The 19,269-nt window shown below is 49.3% G+C and overlaps 9 protein-coding genes across 9 annotated transcripts; 2 read left to right on the forward strand and 7 right to left on the reverse strand.

Moving 5' to 3' along the window:
- Positions 1 to 100: 100 nt before the first annotated feature.
- COCMIDRAFT_83255 (uncharacterized protein) lies at positions 101 to 1,342 on the reverse strand (the record flags this gene model as incomplete). Its single annotated transcript, XM_007685347.1, has 2 exons — positions 101 to 726; positions 988 to 1,342. The coding sequence occupies 2 exons, from the start codon at positions 1,340 to 1,342 to the stop codon at positions 101 to 103; spliced, it is 981 nt and encodes a 326-aa protein (XP_007683537.1).
- A 275-nt stretch (positions 1,343 to 1,617) lies between these two features.
- COCMIDRAFT_1298 (uncharacterized protein) lies at positions 1,618 to 3,399 on the forward strand (the record flags this gene model as incomplete). The annotated part of the gene is made up of 1 exon (XM_007685292.1): positions 1,618 to 3,399. The coding sequence occupies one exon, from the start codon at positions 1,618 to 1,620 to the stop codon at positions 3,397 to 3,399; it is 1,782 nt and encodes a 593-aa protein (XP_007683482.1).
- Positions 3,400 to 4,220: 821 nt separating this feature from the next.
- COCMIDRAFT_22445 (uncharacterized protein) lies at positions 4,221 to 4,791 on the reverse strand (the record flags this gene model as incomplete). Its single annotated transcript, XM_007685315.1, has 2 exons — positions 4,221 to 4,525; positions 4,749 to 4,791. 2 exons carry the CDS (start codon positions 4,789 to 4,791, stop codon positions 4,221 to 4,223), a joined length of 348 nt encoding a protein of 115 aa, XP_007683505.1.
- Positions 4,792 to 7,905: 3,114 nt separating this feature from the next.
- On the reverse strand, positions 7,906 to 9,261 carry COCMIDRAFT_1299 (uncharacterized protein; the record flags this gene model as incomplete). The annotated part of the gene is made up of 1 exon (XM_007685293.1): positions 7,906 to 9,261. The coding sequence occupies one exon, from the start codon at positions 9,259 to 9,261 to the stop codon at positions 7,906 to 7,908; it is 1,356 nt and encodes a 451-aa protein (XP_007683483.1).
- A 317-nt stretch (positions 9,262 to 9,578) lies between these two features.
- On the reverse strand, positions 9,579 to 10,689 carry COCMIDRAFT_22447 (uncharacterized protein; the record flags this gene model as incomplete). Its single annotated transcript, XM_007685316.1, has 3 exons — positions 9,579 to 10,114; positions 10,185 to 10,202; positions 10,407 to 10,689. 3 exons carry the CDS (start codon positions 10,687 to 10,689, stop codon positions 9,579 to 9,581), a joined length of 837 nt encoding a protein of 278 aa, XP_007683506.1.
- A 1,155-nt stretch (positions 10,690 to 11,844) lies between these two features.
- On the reverse strand, positions 11,845 to 12,030 carry COCMIDRAFT_83393 (uncharacterized protein; the record flags this gene model as incomplete). Its single annotated transcript, XM_007685348.1, has 1 exon — positions 11,845 to 12,030. One exon carries the CDS (start codon positions 12,028 to 12,030, stop codon positions 11,845 to 11,847), a length of 186 nt encoding a protein of 61 aa, XP_007683538.1.
- A 936-nt stretch (positions 12,031 to 12,966) lies between these two features.
- COCMIDRAFT_32683 (uncharacterized protein) lies at positions 12,967 to 13,553 on the reverse strand (the record flags this gene model as incomplete). The annotated part of the gene is made up of 3 exons (XM_007685332.1): positions 12,967 to 13,093; positions 13,168 to 13,409; positions 13,542 to 13,553. 3 exons carry the CDS (start codon positions 13,551 to 13,553, stop codon positions 12,967 to 12,969), a joined length of 381 nt encoding a protein of 126 aa, XP_007683522.1.
- Positions 13,554 to 13,956: 403 nt separating this feature from the next.
- Positions 13,957 to 15,085, reverse strand: COCMIDRAFT_22449 (uncharacterized protein; the record flags this gene model as incomplete). Its single annotated transcript, XM_007685317.1, has 2 exons — positions 13,957 to 15,000; positions 15,065 to 15,085. The coding sequence occupies 2 exons, from the start codon at positions 15,083 to 15,085 to the stop codon at positions 13,957 to 13,959; spliced, it is 1,065 nt and encodes a 354-aa protein (XP_007683507.1).
- A 381-nt stretch (positions 15,086 to 15,466) lies between these two features.
- On the forward strand, positions 15,467 to 19,028 carry COCMIDRAFT_83149 (uncharacterized protein; the record flags this gene model as incomplete). Its single annotated transcript, XM_007685349.1, has 3 exons — positions 15,467 to 15,764; positions 15,813 to 18,861; positions 18,950 to 19,028. 3 exons carry the CDS (start codon positions 15,467 to 15,469, stop codon positions 19,026 to 19,028), a joined length of 3,426 nt encoding a protein of 1,141 aa, XP_007683539.1.
- Positions 19,029 to 19,269: the final 241 nt, after the last annotated feature.

A 19,269-nucleotide genomic window follows, 5' to 3' on the forward strand; every position in this document is an offset into this window, starting at 1 on the left:
ATAGCTTAGCTAGAGAAAGGCCGAAGCACCATAGTCACGCAACACAGCACAAAGTACCAAATTGTAACTAGTTAGATAGAACGGCCTTTGGCCAAAAGTCTTACATAGCCAACGGCTGATACAGGACTATAATGGAATAATAATATAAGACCTCTTCATGCTCTCGTCCTAGATGGGAAATGTATTTGCCCTCTTGGTTGAAGACTTTCGCGCAGAGGAAGCATTTGTAGTTCACACGATGAAACATCATTTCATGTTGGAACCATTTGTTGATGTCACCAAAATATGGTGCATCACAGTCTGGGAACGTGCAGACATATGGACGAAGATCTGAGAAGACGTGCTTTTTCCACATACGCTCGCTCTTGAACTTTTTGATGCGAAAGCAGAACGGACATTCAAACTCTTTCCCATGACCAGTGCGTAAAGAGTCAAGCTTTGGGATGCGAACATTGGTGGATGACTCATGGTCGCCGTCGATCGAGCCGGATATTGTTGTGTAGGAACAAGCATCATCTGAATCTGATTCATCGGCAGCATTCAGTTGAGGTGCGAGCCTTTCAGCGGCGATAGTGGTGGCTTTAGTGAAAAAGGAAGGTAGACTCTCCCTATCTAGTGTTGGCTTTGAACGCAGCGACTGCTTGATGTTAGGAATTTGAGGTTTGTAGGCCAAACCACCCGGATGTTCGTGGTAATTGAGTGGACCTGCTAGTTTCTCACGGTGGTCTTGTATGTAGCTGAGATAATGCCTTCTTTGCGTAATAGCTCTCCCAAGCCGTTGACAAAGCCAGGCCGAGTCCTTTGTGGCAAGCTTCGGATGTTTCTCGCCAACATGGGAAATGCCGAATTGGTCATTGAAGCTGTATCTATTACGGCTAAGTGCTTTCACAAAAACATCTGTGGGTGCTGCACGTCGGATGAGAGTTGAGATTCTGAAAAGCTGGGTGACGGTCCCACTGATCTCTTCCTGAAGCTCGTTCACTTCACTGATCTCTCCTCCACATTCATCATCAGTCTCCTCAGCAACCGAGACCATTCCTTCTCTTTTACCAGAGACAATATCCAGGAGCTCTCCAGTGACTTCTTTCAAGTCGTCTAAGAGGCCCACAATGTGAGTGAGCACATCATGGGCTCCTTGCAATCGTGACTCGATGGACATGGGTGACTCGGGTTGATGAAGAGCTCCAATGTTTCCAACAAAAAGACTAAGCCTGTCCAGTTCCTCCCTCATTCGAAGATTTCTGGAGTTTTTGCCATTGCGATCTGGCTGGGGTGAGGCCGAGATGACTTCTTGGAGAATAGCGATACAGGAGCGGCATTGGGCTGACACTGACAGTGTCATGTTTCATAATCCAGTGATCAAGAATCTACTTCACCAAAAAAGGCGGTTGTGTGCTCCGGTCTCGCACAGCTGTTCCGGCAATAGCATTGGGAGGTCGGTAACAGGAATATACTAATGATCGTGGTGTGATGGAGAAGTCGCGTGAAGGCTGAAGTCACCTGTGGGGCCAAAAACGCGGGGAAGGAACGCCACCATTACTGTTGAGCCTTCCAACTTGTCATCCTCAACTGTCCCTTCTACATTACTTATTTTAACGGAACATTGTAAACATCAGTATGAGCGGCCTGGAAGTAGCGGGCACTGTTCTTGGCGCCTTTCCGTTACTCATAAGCGGCATCGAGCACTGGCGTGATGTTGCGAAGGTCGGCGGCTTCTACTGGCGGATACGTAAGGAATACGCCAAATGCCAGCGCGATATCCAGTTCCATGAAATCGTATATAAGAACAACCTCAAAGAACTCCTGTTGCCACTCCTTCACGACGTCGATGAAGTTGCAAAGCTCATCGCAAACCCGGGTGGTCTAAGGTGGAGTGATAAGGCATTACAAACACAACTGGAATGCAGGTTGAAAGAGTCGTACAAATCGTATTTGAACACCATGGCTGAAATGAATGAGATCGCCGAAGAGCTAAAGAAAGAGTTATGTTTTGACGAGAAGAATGTACAGGATAAGCTCTCACCACCAGAAATAAAACGACGGAACGCCAGTCGGTCGCCAAGCCCTCAACAGGGCACACGACCTTCGAAGTTGTCTACTGCAAAGGGCAAACTGGATTATGAATTCTTCCGAATGAAGTTTAGCATTGGGGAAAGAAGCAGAGATGAGCTGTTTGGTCAGCTGAAAGAATGCAATGAGCGCTTGGAGAAGCTGCTGAGCTCTAGCGATAGAGTCTCTGCACTCCAAAACGCCGCACCCGGATCTACCAGAAGAACCTCCGAGCTGGAGTCCGCTTTCAGAAAGATCTCCAAAAAATCACATCTGTTGTTCCGGGCGCTGCAGAATGCGTGGCAGTGCTCATGTCAGCAGTACCACTTCGCGAACTTGAGACTTGAGCATCGAACATTTACCGAAGTATGTTTCGAGATCGTCTTCATGTTTGTCGCACCCTCAGAACATGGGGTTACACCATGGAGCCAGAAACAGATTCTCTGTGGTCATATTCCTGGCTGTTCTTCGACTCAGAAGAGACTGGAAACGACCAAGTCTTTTACGCGTCAACACCCGCCGGACCCTTTGCCGACACGAGCTGGTGCGAAACCCCACTCAACTACTTACTGCAAGAAAGTGGGTTTCGCACCACCCAGACCTGCTGTACCAAAGATACAAATAGACATGTTTTTCGATCATAATGTGCAGTTATGCCGGCGACTAGGCGACGAAGAATGTGAAGTATGCATGGGCATCGTTAGCCATGATGACGAAGCCTTTCATCTTCATCCGGTCAACCAAAAACCGGATCAACCCGGAAATGGACCCATCACACTTGACCACATTCTCTCTCGTGATTTTGAAGACCCCCTTTCGCGGCGCCAGCGCTATCAAATTGCTCTCCTTGTTGCTTCATCAGTAGCACAACTTTTGTCTACGCCCTGGCTACGGGCAGGCCTTTGCAAAGAAGACATCATCTTCTTTACTTCGAAAGAGAATAACGGATTGCTTCCGTACGGCGAACCTTTCATCAGACAAGGTTTCCTACAAAACCACACTCACCTTTCCTGGATTGAATCTTCTGCGGACGGCTGTAATTTTTATGCACTCGGCATACTTCTCTTAGAACTTTGTTTTGGTTGTCGTCTGGAGGATCATGCTGTATGCAAAAAGCACCCACCAAACATCGACGCCGCCACTAAACATGCCTTTGATGTCATGGCCGGATTGAAGTGGTCACGCAGCGTGAGCGACGAGGGTGGAGAGGATTATGCGACAGCTGTCAAGTGGTGCTTTACGGGTGTAACAGACAAAGAAAAGAACTGGAGGGGCGAAATTGTCAGGAATGTGATACAACCATTGGAGAAATGTATGGAGCACTTCCAAAATGTCAATGTAGTTGGATGAAAGGGTAGAGTGACGAACATATGCACATAATATTTCTCTAAAATCCGGCACCTGCTAGAACCATCAAGTCCAAAGCGTACACCTGACAGAAAACCTATGTATATCATGTGAAAGTTCAGGTTATGGTGTGCGAAAGGCAAAATGTAATCTTGGCTATGATTGCCGGGTATCGAGATGGCAAAAGGGAGACGCTAAGGAAAGTTTCGGCAATGGACTTGATTCTAGACCACGTATTATAGGAGACAGCGATAGCTTGTCACAGAGCTACAGCCCAATTGAAGACCCAAGTTTCCCGCTCTCTACCCGTGAGGAAATCCACGTGATAGAACTTGGGTACTGGCTGCTGACTGTGTTGGCAGCTGTCGAGTTTCGAGCGTGTGGTTAACAGCAGAGACTGATTTTATGTTCTAAGGAGCTCGTAGCAACACAAATAACTTGAACCTAATCAAGCTACGTTGAGAATAGTTTTGGGGTAGCTTGAAAGATCGAGATATTCACAAGTGGTAAGAAAAGAGAGAACAATTCAAGAAGCTAGCATAAAGAGATAAAAGTATAAAAATTCAAAGGAGTGGCGAGTCTAATCGTGACATGATGTTGAATCTAACCTTCTAATCCCAAGCCTCCCCCAACATAATTCCGCCCGCAATCTTCGCCTCCAGCGTTCTCCCTGCGATTGAAAGTTTTTGTGTTGGATAGGGTATTTAGCACCATCTAGCGCAAGCGCCACCATAATAGCAGTAATCACAGGCCCAGCCGCCGGGGGTATTATCACAGCCATAGGCGCACCAAGTGCACAAAGCGCTCGACAAAGACTGGCTAGGCTATTGGGCTGGTTTGATAGCTGGCTGTCCGTTGGGGAAAGGCTTCTTAACCAGAGCTTTGCTTTTCTCCTCGTACATCGCCTTTTCTTCCACAGTAAGCGGTTGGGACTTAACGATGGAGATGGCGCCAAGAAGGGCGATGAGGGTGGAAGTGACTAGAAGATACTGTGTAAGTAAAGAGCTTAGAGTGATTTTCCTCGTGCGGTCAGGGCTTAAACTGCATTTTGAAGATGGTGAAGAGAGTCGATTGAGCAGAGTCAAGTCGAGCCGAGTTGCGTTGTTATTGTCGTTGTTGGTTGAAGTTGCTATTGTTAGTGATAGAATTAAGATGTAGTGGACGAACGATGGCTACCTATCTTCCTTCTTCAATGAATGAATGACCCGTCCTATGATGCTGATGCTTTACTGACGAAAACAGCATCAAGGTCAAACGTAAAAAGGTCAACTATAGCGAACATCCACTGAGTCATAAATCCTACATGAGATCTCGAATCTGAGCGAATCTTCGGCCGTGTGGGCGTAGCTCACCGAGATCTTGATCATCATACGCATGATTGGTCATGCCGGCCATATTTTAGAAACAGACCAAGGTCATGCGTTCACTATAATTTCAAACTGGCCAACTTCTTGAATTAAATAACTCCTCTACAAACTGGATCACAATACTCGAGATCAATGTGCAGTATCCCCTAGTATTGAAACGTGTTTCTTAACAGGGGTTTCTGATTCTGTGATAGACAATGTCGCTCGTCTTGTACCTGCCATAAACTCGGGACATGTCTCTTATCCTCCACAACACTACACTCTAAACGATAGTGGCTTTGAGGCCTTGATTTGGCTACTCGATTGGGGTTTGAATAGATAGCTAGACATGTTGGGAGGCTTTAGTAAAGTAAGGTGAACATTAATGTGTAACTCGACCGAAGTCCATACGGGTGGCGATGATAAGAGGCAATTAACTCAATCTAAATCAATGCAGCATATCCTAACTTGATCAGAACCGGAGTCTGTGGAAAGATCAGACGGCTACCTTGCTCCGTTAGCTCGGCAGAGTGAGTTTCGTATTAGTACTGAGTCTCACGCTTACCTACGAAATTTGACCGAAGTCCACGCGCAGATCGCGCTCCCTCTGGCAAAATATCAGGCTGTAGAAGCTGCGACAAAGATATTAATTCTAGATGATACCAAAGTCTATATATGTGGCATGACCGCGTTGATCTACATAATCAAGCTGATCTGGTTAGTTGTTCATCTAGCTAAAATCTACGAGTAACTTAACACTTGGCCTACAGTACCGTTCGCGATCTACTACAAAGGTACCTTGAGGGAGATCGGTTCGACTCGGGCTGCTGGTAGCATAGGCATTACCGTAGATAAAGACGTACAGAACAGGGAATTTATGTGTTCACTTATGATGATGTGTCTGGTCCAATTCTTCTAACAATACATCCACTACAGGGTGGTTTACATCTGTGATTCTATCAGAGAGTATAGATAGATACCATGTACAGTGCTATCAGACCTTAGCTTGGGCCGGATTGCGGCCCTTTCGAAGACCGTAGCTCAGGAACAAGACCGAAAGGAGTTGACAATGTAAAGACACGGAAACGAGTCAACAATGCAACTCTGACGAGAAAAAATGGCTGTACTGCTTAAAACCTCCTCGTATAGTGCTATATTCATAGCGTTCCTTATCTTCACAGCACTATGGAAGAGGATGGCGTGCAAATCGGAGCTGAGGTTCTTTAAAACAGATGACATCGTCACATGAAAACACAACAAAAGTAAGGAGTGGGTATGTTAAGATCAGGTATCCAAAATTTACCTAATTTTTAGCCAGTTGCTACTATCATGCTTTGGGTCCTACGCAAAGCCCCTCCAAGTCAGCCACTGACAGCAATACAAACCACTCAACATCAGCCCCCAAACCAAACAATTATACACGGCACACATTGCATACACGATGCACAAATTCTCTCATCCGTCATCAGTGCACACGTCCCCACCAACTCAACACCACCGCCCCTCCTTGGCATCGTAGCTCAGAAAAACTCACGATCCTTGGCGCCAACACATCAAAAAAACGCCACGAGCGCCCGAGCCGTCCTCCTAAGCAAGCCTCAAGAAAAAAAATTCTTCAAAGTAGCCGCCCTCTACCTCTGACACAAGGTCGTTCTAGAAAGCGCCCCAGTCTCCACAGGCACCCGCACACTTACCCCATTCCAACATGTGCTTACTTAACAATTTCCACCACAACCACGCGCCCTAACCCTCTCCATCCCCACACCCCGAACTTTCCCCATTCGCTACCTTCTATCCCCTTGCACCCAATACAGCCAGTCAACCCGCTATACGGAAAACTAGTAATAGTAGCAACACGAGTCTCCATCCTTCCCTTCTCCTCACCACCACCACTACCAACATCAACCTAACATTCTAGACCATCTCCCCCGCCCCACCTCCACCCAACTCCTCCAATACTGTAAAAAAAATGGCGGCTAAACAAACTCCCCCGCTAACGCACCGTACCTGCCTATCATACTTAGCGCCCTTCAAAAAAACTAAATCCTCAAACAACGCGAACCCGCCATTGTCCGTCCTGACACACTTTGCACATATTCCGCACCGCGGAATCCAAAAAAACGAGTTTACATAGTAAGTGGAAAGAAAAAAAAATATGAAACGAGATGAGCGATTATGATCTATGACTTAGTGCATTGAGGGGGTTTTTTTTGGTCGGAAAAGGGAAGTGCGGAATACGGGATGGACTTTCCTGATTTGGGATATATACAGGGGTATGTGTGTGAGGCTCTGTGGGGCTTGGCGGGGGTCGGGGGTGTGAGCGTGGATCGTGGTAGTAGGGAATGTAGTGTAGGGAAGTGCCTTAGTGAGGACCCCTGGTACTTAGTAAGATGTAATTGCGGGAGTGATGGTCGGGTGTTATGGGTGTAGTGGTGAGTGCGATGGGGTGCGGCGGGTGCCGACGGTAGATGGGGTGAGGTGGTCGTGATGTGATGGGATTGGCGAGGTGGTGTGATGGGGGTTCGGCACGTGTAAGCGGTTCGGAGGGATGGGGGCGGTACGGCGCGAGATGCGAGATGGTGATTATATTGATTTCGCATGATATTGTGGTTGTCGCAGAGATATTGCTGAGTTGGCGGTGATGATGATGGTTTAATGAGCCGACGCTCGTCACGTGTATTGGCGTCATATGATGTTCTTTGCATTACAATAAGTTCTGTTACGACTGAGTCGGATGTATGTAGAGTGAAGCTTCAGTATCACAACAGCAAACTACTTTTCACTACATGCAGCTCTCTAGAATTGAAAGAGTGGGACTTTGTTCCTGTATTATATACTACTAGTAGGACTATGTAAACAATAGTCCTATCGAATGGAAACTTTTCTTGCTAAACGTCTATCTCAGTATTCGAGGAGCTTGCTGCGCGCTCAACTCGAGCAATCTACAAACGGACCGAAACGCCGACAACAAATGAGAGAGGCGAGTGCAAAGCAAAGCAACGCCTGAAAAAAAAACAAGTAAAAACGGGGGTATATCCTACGTAGTCCAAAAGTGATGATTGCAAGTAAAAATCAGACGATGGCCAAGTAAGGAAATTCGTGAATCGCCTGCTTGAGCGTGACGAGTGGGGTATAAATAACGCAAGGAGAGAGGATTCCAAAACTACCGGTCAAGGCTGAAGCTACCAGACCGAGAGCTCATGTTGGAAAAGGGGTACTCGCATTCTTCGACGTATGTGGGTGGGCTGACGGGAACATCTTCGTAGAGCGGAGGCTGCTCCTCATCCCAAGCAATACCCATGCCTGGTCGCTCGGTAAGGATCAAATGGAATTGAGTGCGCAGAACACGGGCGGCGCCGGTAGGGGTAGCTTGGCTGAGCTTCTTGAGTGGTGCCCACTCCTCAGCAACAACCATTTCAATGATCAAGTTGTGCTTGACGCTCATGCCGTTTGAGCTTTCCAGGTCGCAAAGAGGCTTCAGGGCCATGTTGCAGGCGGCCTGGAATTCGACATCGATCTCGCCCTTTTCAAAGTCGGTCTTCCAACCCGTCTTGACCTCTTCGTTGGCAATGGCACGGACATCCTCATGGAGAACGCCCTTGCCCTCACCACCAACCTTGGAAATGTGCTTGGCGCAAGCTGGGGAAATGAACTTTTGCGTCTCTTCAATGCGCCAGTTGAGTTTGCGCAGTCTCCATCGCGTTTGCGAGTCTGCCTTGTTTTGAACGATTCCAGAAAGGCGCATTTCAATGGGAAAATCGCCGATAGGGTGGATTACTGGCGGCAGCTTGACGGAAGCCGTAAGATTGGTCGGCGGGAAGATACGAATAGAATGCTTCTCCGCACCCGGAAAAATAGCGCGCTTGACGTCCAGATTGCGCTTGTAAGTAATCTTGCCCGAAGAGGTGGTAGCAACAGCGGACAGGTAATAGTCGACAGTGACAAGGCTACCATGTGTGGTAGCTGGCAGATGACCTGGCAGCAGGTGACTGAAGGGGAAGTTGTGGGGACCGTGACGCAGCGAGACGGGATGTGTCAGAAACTCCCACTTGTGGATTTCCGTGGTTTGAGTGGTGCATTCTGGGCAATGTGGGGCCACGGGCTTCTTGGTGGTCACAATGGCCAGCATGCGCATTTCAAACTTGTCGACAGTGATGAAGGGGTCGTGTACGTTGATGACAAGCTGGCCAGAGAAAATAGCGCCAGTCGATGTCTGGGGGGTGTTGTAGAAGACGATTGGTGGAGACTCTACGCTCATGTTCATGGAGGCTGCGCCCTGTGCCTCGAACTTGGGCGTCTTCTTGGCATCTTCCTTTTCTTTAGCATGCTTGTCATGCTTGTGGCGGTTGAAGATGTCCATGACTAGAGATTCTTCTGACTTTGACTTTGCCTTGACGCGTGGAGCGTCGTAAGAATAGACTGGGGGCAGCAGACCTTCAGCGTGTGGCTTGGTGGAATCCGATTTAGGAAGTGGTGTAGGAGCCACCCTCGCAAGGGTACTGAGCAGGCGGCCTGGCATTCTCTGCTAGAGAATCTGGGGTAGGGCTGTGAGTGAGCGACGTGAGTGGACGGCTGGCAGCGAAGATAGCAGAGATGGGTTGCGGAGATGTGTGGGAGAGATAAGGAATTGTCCAATGGGGGTAAGGGCGTGGGCCGACAAGCGATATGCAGGCGGAAAGCGTGGAGTGCAGCAGTGGAGTGCTTAGGAGTTGACTTTGTGTGAGTTGAGGTGGTTAATGAGATGTTGAGGCAGGAACATTGCAGGCTATCAAAAACTGACGAGGACTAGAGGCTGGGGAAGGACGAGGTCTTATTTAAGAGAGTTGATGACTGGTTTTACATGAGAGAAATTCCCTGACTGGGTTGCCTCTTGGGAGCTTTGCATGATTTCATCGGTAGTGGCACGAGCAGGGATTTTTCCGTACCCGGGCTAGACGCTTGCGGCAAGCGCATCCCTGCATCTGAGTGTAATTTTTGGGTCAGGAGGCAGGCGCGCACGGCCTGCCGCTCACGAGATCGCCGGTGAACCCAGCGAGCGTGCCTGCCAGTCTGGCCTGGCGTGCCTGCCGGCTCAAAAGACGTCAACAAACAAGCGAGAGCGAGCAAACTCCGGCTGAGTCCCGTGACCATGATGACCATGATGACTGATGACCTCGACACCCGGCAACTTGCCCATTTGCCATTAATCAATTGCACGCACGCCCTTCGCTGCTGACATGCCATCCTCACCCCTATGCTCATCTTGCCGCTGATTTCAGTCTCGCCGAAGTGTCGCGACCTCGGGCCCCGGCTACGCCTCAGCTCGCTGCCAGCGGATGCATCGTCTGCACCGTCTGCATCGTCTGCACCATCGTGGCTCGACGTCGGGGAACCTGATTTGGCTCGCCGGCGGCCATTCATTCCACCCACGCATCAGTAGCCTGGTTGTCGAGCACCACTTACGTCTCCACCCGCCAAACTCTGGGGTGTTCATCATGCCAAAACAGCGGCACACTACCCGCCCTCTCGACATTATTCGCTGACGCACATGTGATGTCCTCTTCCCCGCAACCCTAGTCTTGTGCTTGTGCCTGTCGCCAAAAAAATCCTTTGTACTATGCGATCTGGGGACGAGCAATTGACCATTTCCTCGGCCATGGCATCGTCGCAACCGCCCTTGCCTACCACCTTTCCCATACATATTGGTAGCCTGCAGCTGCTCCCAGCACATCACGCACACCTGCATCGTCGCCCACATCCACATGACACGTTGTATGCGCCCATGGTGGCTCTGTGCGAATTGTGCATCGCCTTCACCGTCGTCGCTGTCATGTTGAACATCCATGGTGCCCATGCCAAGACGCGGCGTTAGGTAATACATCGAATTTTTCCCTCGCACCGTGGGCCAACCACAGCCGCTGACTGGCCTCCCCACTCCACCCACATCTTTTACAGTCTCTTTACACATTTTGGCGGCCCCGGTCCGATGCTGGCTGAGACTCAGGCTGCCTCGTGTCAAAAAAGCACCCACTTTGTTGAGAGACCAGACTGTTCTACATTACTCGATGGAAACCTCCATGACCACGCACTAGCGCCAATCACGCAACTTGTTCCGCGTCGCAGTAATCCGCCAGCCATCACGTGGGCCGTCTACAAGACGTCTTTCGAGCAATTCCTTGCGAATCTTGCAACGTCTCGCTTAATCTGTAGCCCTGCCGCTTGAATGGCGGCCGCACACTGCGAATGTCCGAATGTCCGAATGTCCGAATGTCCGAATGTCCATCTGCCAAGACCGCTGGCAGCTAGCTCGCCATGACCAGATCGGGAAATTCATCAGCATGCGCTGCATGCCCCTGCCGGAGCCCGTGGGTCCCACATACTTATGGTTCCCTCATCTGTTCCGAGACGAATTCCGAGTACCGTACCTCGTTCCCGTCGGATATCCATCACGGGCTTGCTCACCATGCGACACGCAACTTGGGAGTCATCACGTCGTATAATTACGCCATCCAAATCACCGCGAACATGCCATGGCACCATGATGGTCAAACTCACTCACGTCTCACCGCCAATCTGCTCCACTGTATAGAGGTTTTAAATGTACACCTATGTACAGGTACCTCGCAGTGTCTACGTAGACCGTGGCCAGACGTTTTCCGTCACCCTGCGTCGTGGCTCCGAAGAGCCGCTTCAGGGCGCTGCATCCACGACCCGCGACGGGCCGACTAGAAATAACCTTCTCGAACCATCCCATTATGGTACGCTCCGATTTATGCCAATCACATGGCGAATGACCCCTGTGGCGCTCCTCAGGTCGGGATCTTCACCGGCAGTCTAGTGGTAAGAAGCATATGGCTGCATACCTCGATGAGTATTCGAGAACTTGTGAGTTTCATCGGTCGCACATCCGGTGAAAGTTACAGCATCCCAGCAGCGCAAACACTACCCTATAGGCCTCCTTTCTGCTATCCCCAACCCATCATGAGATATCTCAAGGTGGACAGGCCGGCAGGACGCGTGGCACGCAAAGTGCGTTGTCTCGATATACTTTCGCATGCTGACGCCCTGTGACATGTGGATCTTTACCGCGCGAACAAATCACTCACAAATCACTGTCTACACACTAACACGCCCGGAACAAGTCACTAGTGCCCGCACCCAAGTAGTAGCACCAAGATCGTTGCCGGCGATCTACCGGCAGAAAAAAAAAGCGTGCGGCAACCCATTCTTCCTGCCCGCTGTACCGTTTCAGCCACAAGCTTTCTTTGAACAACAAATAGGCCAGCAAAGCAGCTCCTATACCGCTCATCGCAGCAACCTCGCTTTACCGGTTGGGCGAACAGTTTCTCTTTCTCTCGCGATCCAGAATTTCCACATTTTTTCCATTCACCATGATGTAAATTGCGGGCCTCTTACGACAACTAAAATGCATAACAAGACATATATTAACTTTCTACTCGCATCATCATTGGTTGAATGTAGAATATCATTCGAGTAAAAGAATCAAAGGACTTGTTTCACATCATCTCACTCCACCGTCACCACCCATCTCTTTGTCATAAGTATGTAAAAGCAAACCTAGAAAGACGTTACAATAACCTACAGACCCCGTTCACATGAGACGGTGAGACCTTTTCCCCACATGCAAGGAAGAATGGAACAATCCTTCATGCAAGCTTTCTTCTTCTTCCTTGGAAAAAACCTTGTTGTTAATCTATGGGGTGTTAGCTTGTGACGCACGTTACATCTTGGTTTTTTTTTTCCTTCGCGCTCGTTTCCCCTGTCTTGCTTGTTAGCTCTGCCGCGGAAGGTCGTGCGTTACTACCGTTGAGCATCATGTGTAGTACAAAAATGCAAGGAGGGTCCGCCCTGAGCGTTGCACTAGTAGGTGCTGGTTTTCAGGCACTATTCACAAAGTCGTCCCTTTTTGAATTTTTCTTTTCCTTTTTTTTCTCTTCTTAGCGCTAGACCTAGGACCCACCCCCTACTCTTTGCTCGAAACAAGAAAAAAAATTCACCCTCAGGGTCAATTGCGCAATTCTCGAAAAGAAAAGAAAAACAAGACAGAACATCATCACAGATGGTTCACTTTGCAACAAGAGAGACATTCAGCTTTTTGGCAGATGCATCAATTCATTCGATCGTGCTATCCACCATGTAGACTTTTTGACCCTTCCCTTATTTTCCAAACACTAGACTCCATATAATGCAAGCCGTGGTGGTATCTCTAAGTGGAAATGTACGTCTACTCGTCGTCCTCGTCGGCCTCGTCGTTGACAACGTTGAAGAAGCGGAGCTCGTAGACACCCTTGGAGGTGGAAACAACACGGAGCCAGTCACGGAGCTGCTGCTTCTTGAGGAACTTCTTGGTACTATTCCCGTCATGTCAGCTCCTGCATCGCAATTTCCATATATATAAACCCTGCTGAGAAAAAAAAGAACGTACAGGTACTTGAGGTAGCGACCAGAAAACTCCTGGTGAGCAATGACCTCGATCTTTCCCTCGCCCTGCTGGCTGATCTGGATGGTATCACCGAGGTTACCGGTGCGGCCCTCAACCTTGATGCGGTCGTTGAGGAACTTCTCGAAAGCCTGGATGTCGAAGATCTTGTCGTTGACGGGCTGCGAGCAGTTGATGATGAACTTCTTCGTCACCTTCTGGTTCTTCTTGGCCGCGGCGCTGCGCTTCTATTTTTCAATGTGTACTTAGCCTACTGTTCTTGAACACACGTGCGCGAGAAAGAAGAGACACACTCAGACTCCGGAGAAAGGTGTCTGGTGCTCTCTCGCGCCGGAGGACAGCAAAGCGGTTGTACGTACGGTAGTAGACATCTTGATGAGATTTTGGGGGGTGAGCGCAAAGAGATGGGTATCCTGCGTCTTCTTTTGTGGTGTTTGGAGGGGTGGAAGAGGGGAGCTGTCGTGAGGCGCGCCGGTCGTTGTTCGCTGTGGGATTGCAAAATGCGACAGTGGGGTACTAGGCTTAATGCGGACTGGTGTGCCAAGTGTTCGACCGAGGACTTATCGATACGCCGACATCCGTCAACGTTAATGATTGACATTGACAAAAGGTTGACAGTTGGATGTTTGCAATTATTAATTGTTCAGAAATAATTGACTAATGGTGGTCACATGGCTGTATCACTACTCAAAAGCTATTATAAAACATCCACACATACAAATACACTATCACAACATCTTGCTTGCCTTCACGCTTCCTCAATTGTTCTAAACATCATAGCTTCCGTCGATTGTACGCCCAGTAAGCCTTCATCGGCAATTTCCAATCCAAATTCCTCAAAGAGGGGTCAAAGATGTCAAAATCAACTCCTTGCAACTTATCCAGCCATGCCTGCGTCGCAACGCTGGGCATGAAAACACCAAATGCTTTTTCGACTTCTGCCAGCTGCGCCTCTTGTCCAGTGTTCATCTGCTGCACACTATACTGATGGTCCTCCTCGTGCTGATGCTCAAAGTCATGACCGAGTGTCCCTTCGGATCGTAACTTGTTTAGCATTTCTCGAGCTGTAATAAGATGGTCATTTGCACGTGTGGCTACCGTGAAGATGGCGTCGCGGAGACCAGGGGCGGAACCGCCTTGTCGGAATACATCTTCCTCTCTAACGGATGCTTCAGCCATGACATCGAGTGGAAGGAGAACAGCGCCTTGGGCCGGTCCTGATTGGCCTGTAATGGAATTGCTGGTACCGAGTGCCTGTTGTTGTGGGAATGCGATGAAAGGAATGCCTCGTAGCACTGCCGCTATACCCATTGCCTTTCCAATGTGTGATGCGATATGATCAGTTGTAAGAGATGCTTGCGGCAGTGCAGAAAGGGTAAGGTACAACATGGTCGAGTACGTATTCTCTGCATAGCTCTCCAATGTGCTCAAGGTTGGATATGGTGGATTCCCTAGATACTGTTCTCGTGTGTTGATGATGCGATGGAACCAATTCTTGCTCAACCGTGCTTTCCCGTCGGACCGCTCATGCAAGTCTTCCGCGGCTTGTGCCAGCAAAATGGCTACTGGTTCTTTTGGCGGGGTTCCTGCAAGTGCTTTGGTTATAGTATCCCGCCAAAATTGCATGCGCATCATGCCAATGGTGGGGGTACTGGTCGTATCGGCGACGCGGGCAACGTCGACATTGAAGGCACGGATGGCAAGGTAAGCATCGCGGGAAGATTGCGGTATGAAAGTTTGCAGGATATGTGAGGGTGTGTCATATGTTCTGCAGATGGTCAACGAAAGGCCGATTGTTAGTGGGAAAGGTGTAGTCACCTGACTAAATTTGCGCAGTATGCGCGGGCCTTTGCAACTTCATCTTCTGAAGGCTTCGCTGTACTATTGAGACGTAGAGAAGCATGGAGGAACCTGCGCTTGGGCCCTAAGAAGCCTTGTATGCGCCGGAAGGGATCCGCGCGGAGTCTCGGTGGTGGCATTGAAACTTTTTTTAACAGCAATCAAGATTTATAGTGCAATATGAACGGCCATTGCGCAATGCAAACAGCAATAAAAAGGGAAGACGCCTGTGATTTAGGCAGGAGAGAAGTCCAAAAAATGAAGAGTAGTATGAATTGTTTCGGGGTAAGGCACAAAGGGTCGAAGGCGACTGGTTGGTATGTATGACGCTATAATGTCGATCATCCGTACGTTAGGCCATGTGGGTTCGTGAAAGCGCGTCGACGCGTCTAACCACTTTCCCAAGCGGCGAAAGTCCCAGCGCCCAGCGACCGTCACCAACACCATGCAATCCCCACATCCAGACGAGCGACCCTTCAAAAAGCGCCGTTTCTTTACAGAAGATTCATCGCCAGTACAAGTTCGCTCAAAACCCGCTGACCTCCCTCCATCGTCGTCGCCGCCACCGCCGCCACCACAACAGCCTCAGGACAGCGAACCGGCACCAATCGAGGAGACTGGCAATGGAGTGCAACCAGACTTTGACGGTTTCGATATCGAAACTCTCCAGGCTATCGTTGGAGAACTTTCAATCTCCACGCTGCAGAAGTTGAAGGATGTCAGCGCAAGCAATGTGGAGCGAGGTATGCATATACTTGGAAGTTATTAGAGCCTACTCTAACATATCCAAGCCATCAATCTATATTTGGATGGCTCTTGGAGCACAATGCCGTCAAGATCCCCGGCATCAACCCTCCAGTCTCGTCCACAGCCAGTCCAGATGACAATAGCGAGTTCACTCAAGCGCACCGAATCCGACGTTTCAAATGCCCCCACACCCGCATCAGGTTCCTCCACGCCCAAGGTGATACGCGATATGCCTAATAAACGGTACATTGGATCGTTCGGCGCCGCTGCATGGGCAACCAAGAGCGGGAGTGGCCTTCTCAAGCACAACGAGAAGGTTCAGATCGAGCGTGTGAAGCCGCAGCCTAAATTGAACAAGGCTAAGAAAGTCATTCAACTTAAAAAACCAGATATTGTGGTGCGATTTATAAACGAAAAAGGAGAAGAGGTTGGAAGGCTGGACCAAGATACAGCATCATGGGTGTCCGTGCTAGTAGACCAGAATTTGTGTTCGTTTGAAGGTTCCGTTGTGTATACTCCTGATAAGCTGCGGACTGGAGATACTATCTACCTGCAGCTACGAGGTTATTTCCTGCGAGGGGCATTCGACAGTCAGAAGTTTATGAAGCCTGATAACAATCGAGAGATCAACCTATTCGAAGAAAAGGAATCCTCCGAGGAACGAGACCTTCGATTACGGCAGGTCGGCCTCATTAAGCTATTCGAGGCTATCAATCTCCATCCTACCCATGAGAACGAGACAACTGCGAAGCACCGGCGCCAGGGACTGCTGCAGGCAGCAGAGGGTGATGAAAAGAAGGGTGACAAGCCCAAGCCAAAAACCAGTACACCGGGAACACCTTTGGCTCCTGCCGATCCTACATCTTCGCCACCACCAGATGAGGTCGAGGAAGGAGAGGAGCTTGAACAGAGTCAATTAGATTCCCTATACAGGAAGGCGCAATCGTTTGACTTCAACACACCAACTATGGACCCAGCCAGCACTTTCCGTTTGAATCTGCGAAAATATCAAAAGCAAGCCTTGTTCTGGATGGTCAGCAAGGAGAAGGACGAATCAATAGAAGACAGAGAAACATCAATGCACCCGCTATGGGAAGAGTACCAGTGGCCAACACAGGATGCAGACAATCAGCCCGTACCGGCTGTTGCAGATCAAGCTATGTTCTATGTCAACCCCTACTCGGGCGAGCTATCACTGGAGTTTCCGAAGCAAGAGCAGAATTGCTTGGGCGGTGTCCTCGCTGACGAGATGGGTCTGGGCAAGACTATCGAGATGCTCAGTCTGATCCACACGCACAGAACGGAGGTGGATAATGCTGAGACACTGGGTACCCCAAGATCTCTGCCAAAACTCCGCAAGGCTAGTGCTGCTGTTGAACCTGCTCCATATACCACCCTCGTCATCGCGCCAATGTCTCTACTGGCGCAATGGCATAGCGAAGCTGAGAAGGCATCAAAGGAGGGTACTTTGAGAGCAATGGTGTACTATGGCTCCGAAAAGGCAGTCAATTTACAAAAGCTATGCTCCGCCTCAAATGCCGCTAATGCACCAAACGTCATTATTACGAGCTACGGTACCGTGCTTTCCGAATACAACCAAGTCCTTGCACAAGACGGGAATCGGGGGTCGCACGGTGGTATCTTCTCATTGGAATACTTTAGGGTCATTCTTGATGAAGCACACTATATCAAGAACCGGCAGTCGAAGACGGCGAAGGCTTGTTATGAGCTCAGCGCAAAACATCGCTGGGTACTGACAGGAACTCCAATCGTCAATCGCCTCGAGGATCTATTCAGTCTGGTGCGTTTCCTAAAAGTTGAGCCGTGGGCAAACTTTTCATTCTGGAAGACATTCATTACTGTTCCATTCGAGTCTGGAGATTTCGTGCGTGCCTTGAACGTTGTACAAACAGTGCTTGAGCCGCTGGTACTTCGTCGAACCAAGGATATGAAGACACCAGATGGCAAAGCTCTGGTGCCATTGCCACCACGGACAATCGAAGTTGAGAAGATTGTGCTGTCCCAAGATGAGCGAGATGTGTACGACCATATATACATGCGCGCGAAGAGTGTATTCAGTGCCAATGCAGAGGCTGGAACATTAATGAAGTCGTATACTACTATCTTCGCTCAGATTCTCCGGCTACGGCAGTCGTGCTGCCACCCCGTCCTTACTCGCAAAGCCAATATTGTTGCTGATGAGGAGGATGCTTCGTTAGCTTCTGACCTTGCAAACGGCTTAGCAGACGACATGGATCTCTCTAATCTTATTGAGCGCTTCGAGTCTGAAAGTGATCAAGACGTGAGCAGGTTTGGCGCAAATGTCTTGAAGCAGATACAAGATGAAAATGAGGCCGAGTGTCCCATCTGTTGTGAAGAGCCCATGAACGAGCAAGCTGTTACTGGGTGCTGGCACTCTGCGTGCAAAGAGTGTCTGCTCAACTACATTGCCCACCAACGCGACAAAAATGAGATACCGCGGTGTTTCAACTGCCGCGAGCCCATCAATGCGCGCGACGTTTTTGAAGTAATTCGGCATGACCACCTTGCCGAGGACAACGAGCCCAATCATGCTTTCCGCCCTTCAGACGTACCACCACCAACCTCCACACAAATACCACGGATCAGCCTCCGCCGTGTCGGCCTCACCGGCTCCGCCAAAACCCAAGCACTGATAGGCCACCTCAAGAGAACCCGCAAAGAAGAAAGGAATACCAAAACAGTAGTCTTTTCGCAATTCACATCATTCCTCGACCTTATCGAGCCCGCTTTAACACGCGATCACATACCCTTCCTACGATTCGATGGCTCTATCACTCAGAAAGCACGCGCCCAAATCCTCGCAGAATTCACCACATCTCCGAAGCCGTACGTCTTGCTGCTGAGTCTTCGCGCAGGCGGTGTCGGCCTGAATCTCACCTGTGCAAGTAAGGTATTTATGATGGATCCGTGGTGGAGTTTTGCCGTCGAAGCTCAAGCCATTGATCGTGTGCATCGTATGGGTCAGGAGCGGGAAGTAAAAGTGGTAAGATTTTGTGTTGAGGGTAGTATTGAGGAGAAGATGTTGAGGATCCAGGAGAGGAAAAAGTTCATGTAAGTTTTTGCTAAAACCCTTCCCCTTTCATGGACTAGTTCAGTGTTGTCACTTTTTGTCTTTGAGGAAAGCTAACGTACTTTGCAGTGCGAGTTCGCTGGGCATGATGTCTGATGAAGAGAAGCGTGTGCAACGTATAGAAGATATCAAGGAACTATTGAGTTGAGCATCGATAGATGGAACTTTGGATGCTCCAAAATGGCATAAATTCTATACACAAAATATGAATACACATGCCAATGCTCCAACAACGAACTTCACATACTTATGTTTTCGATCTTCTCACGTGATGCGTATGTCACGTGCTCATGCAATCACTTATAGTGTTGACGCAACATTCACTCCACAATCGCATCTCTGATAGACGGACAGCGGGCCACCTATTTCCCACCCTTCTGTCTACTCGC

This window comes from Bipolaris oryzae (genome assembly GCF_000523455.1).
Source record: "Bipolaris oryzae ATCC 44560 unplaced genomic scaffold scaffold_9, whole genome shotgun sequence".
Classification (NCBI taxonomy): Eukaryota; Fungi; Ascomycota; class Dothideomycetes; order Pleosporales; family Pleosporaceae; genus Bipolaris; species Bipolaris oryzae.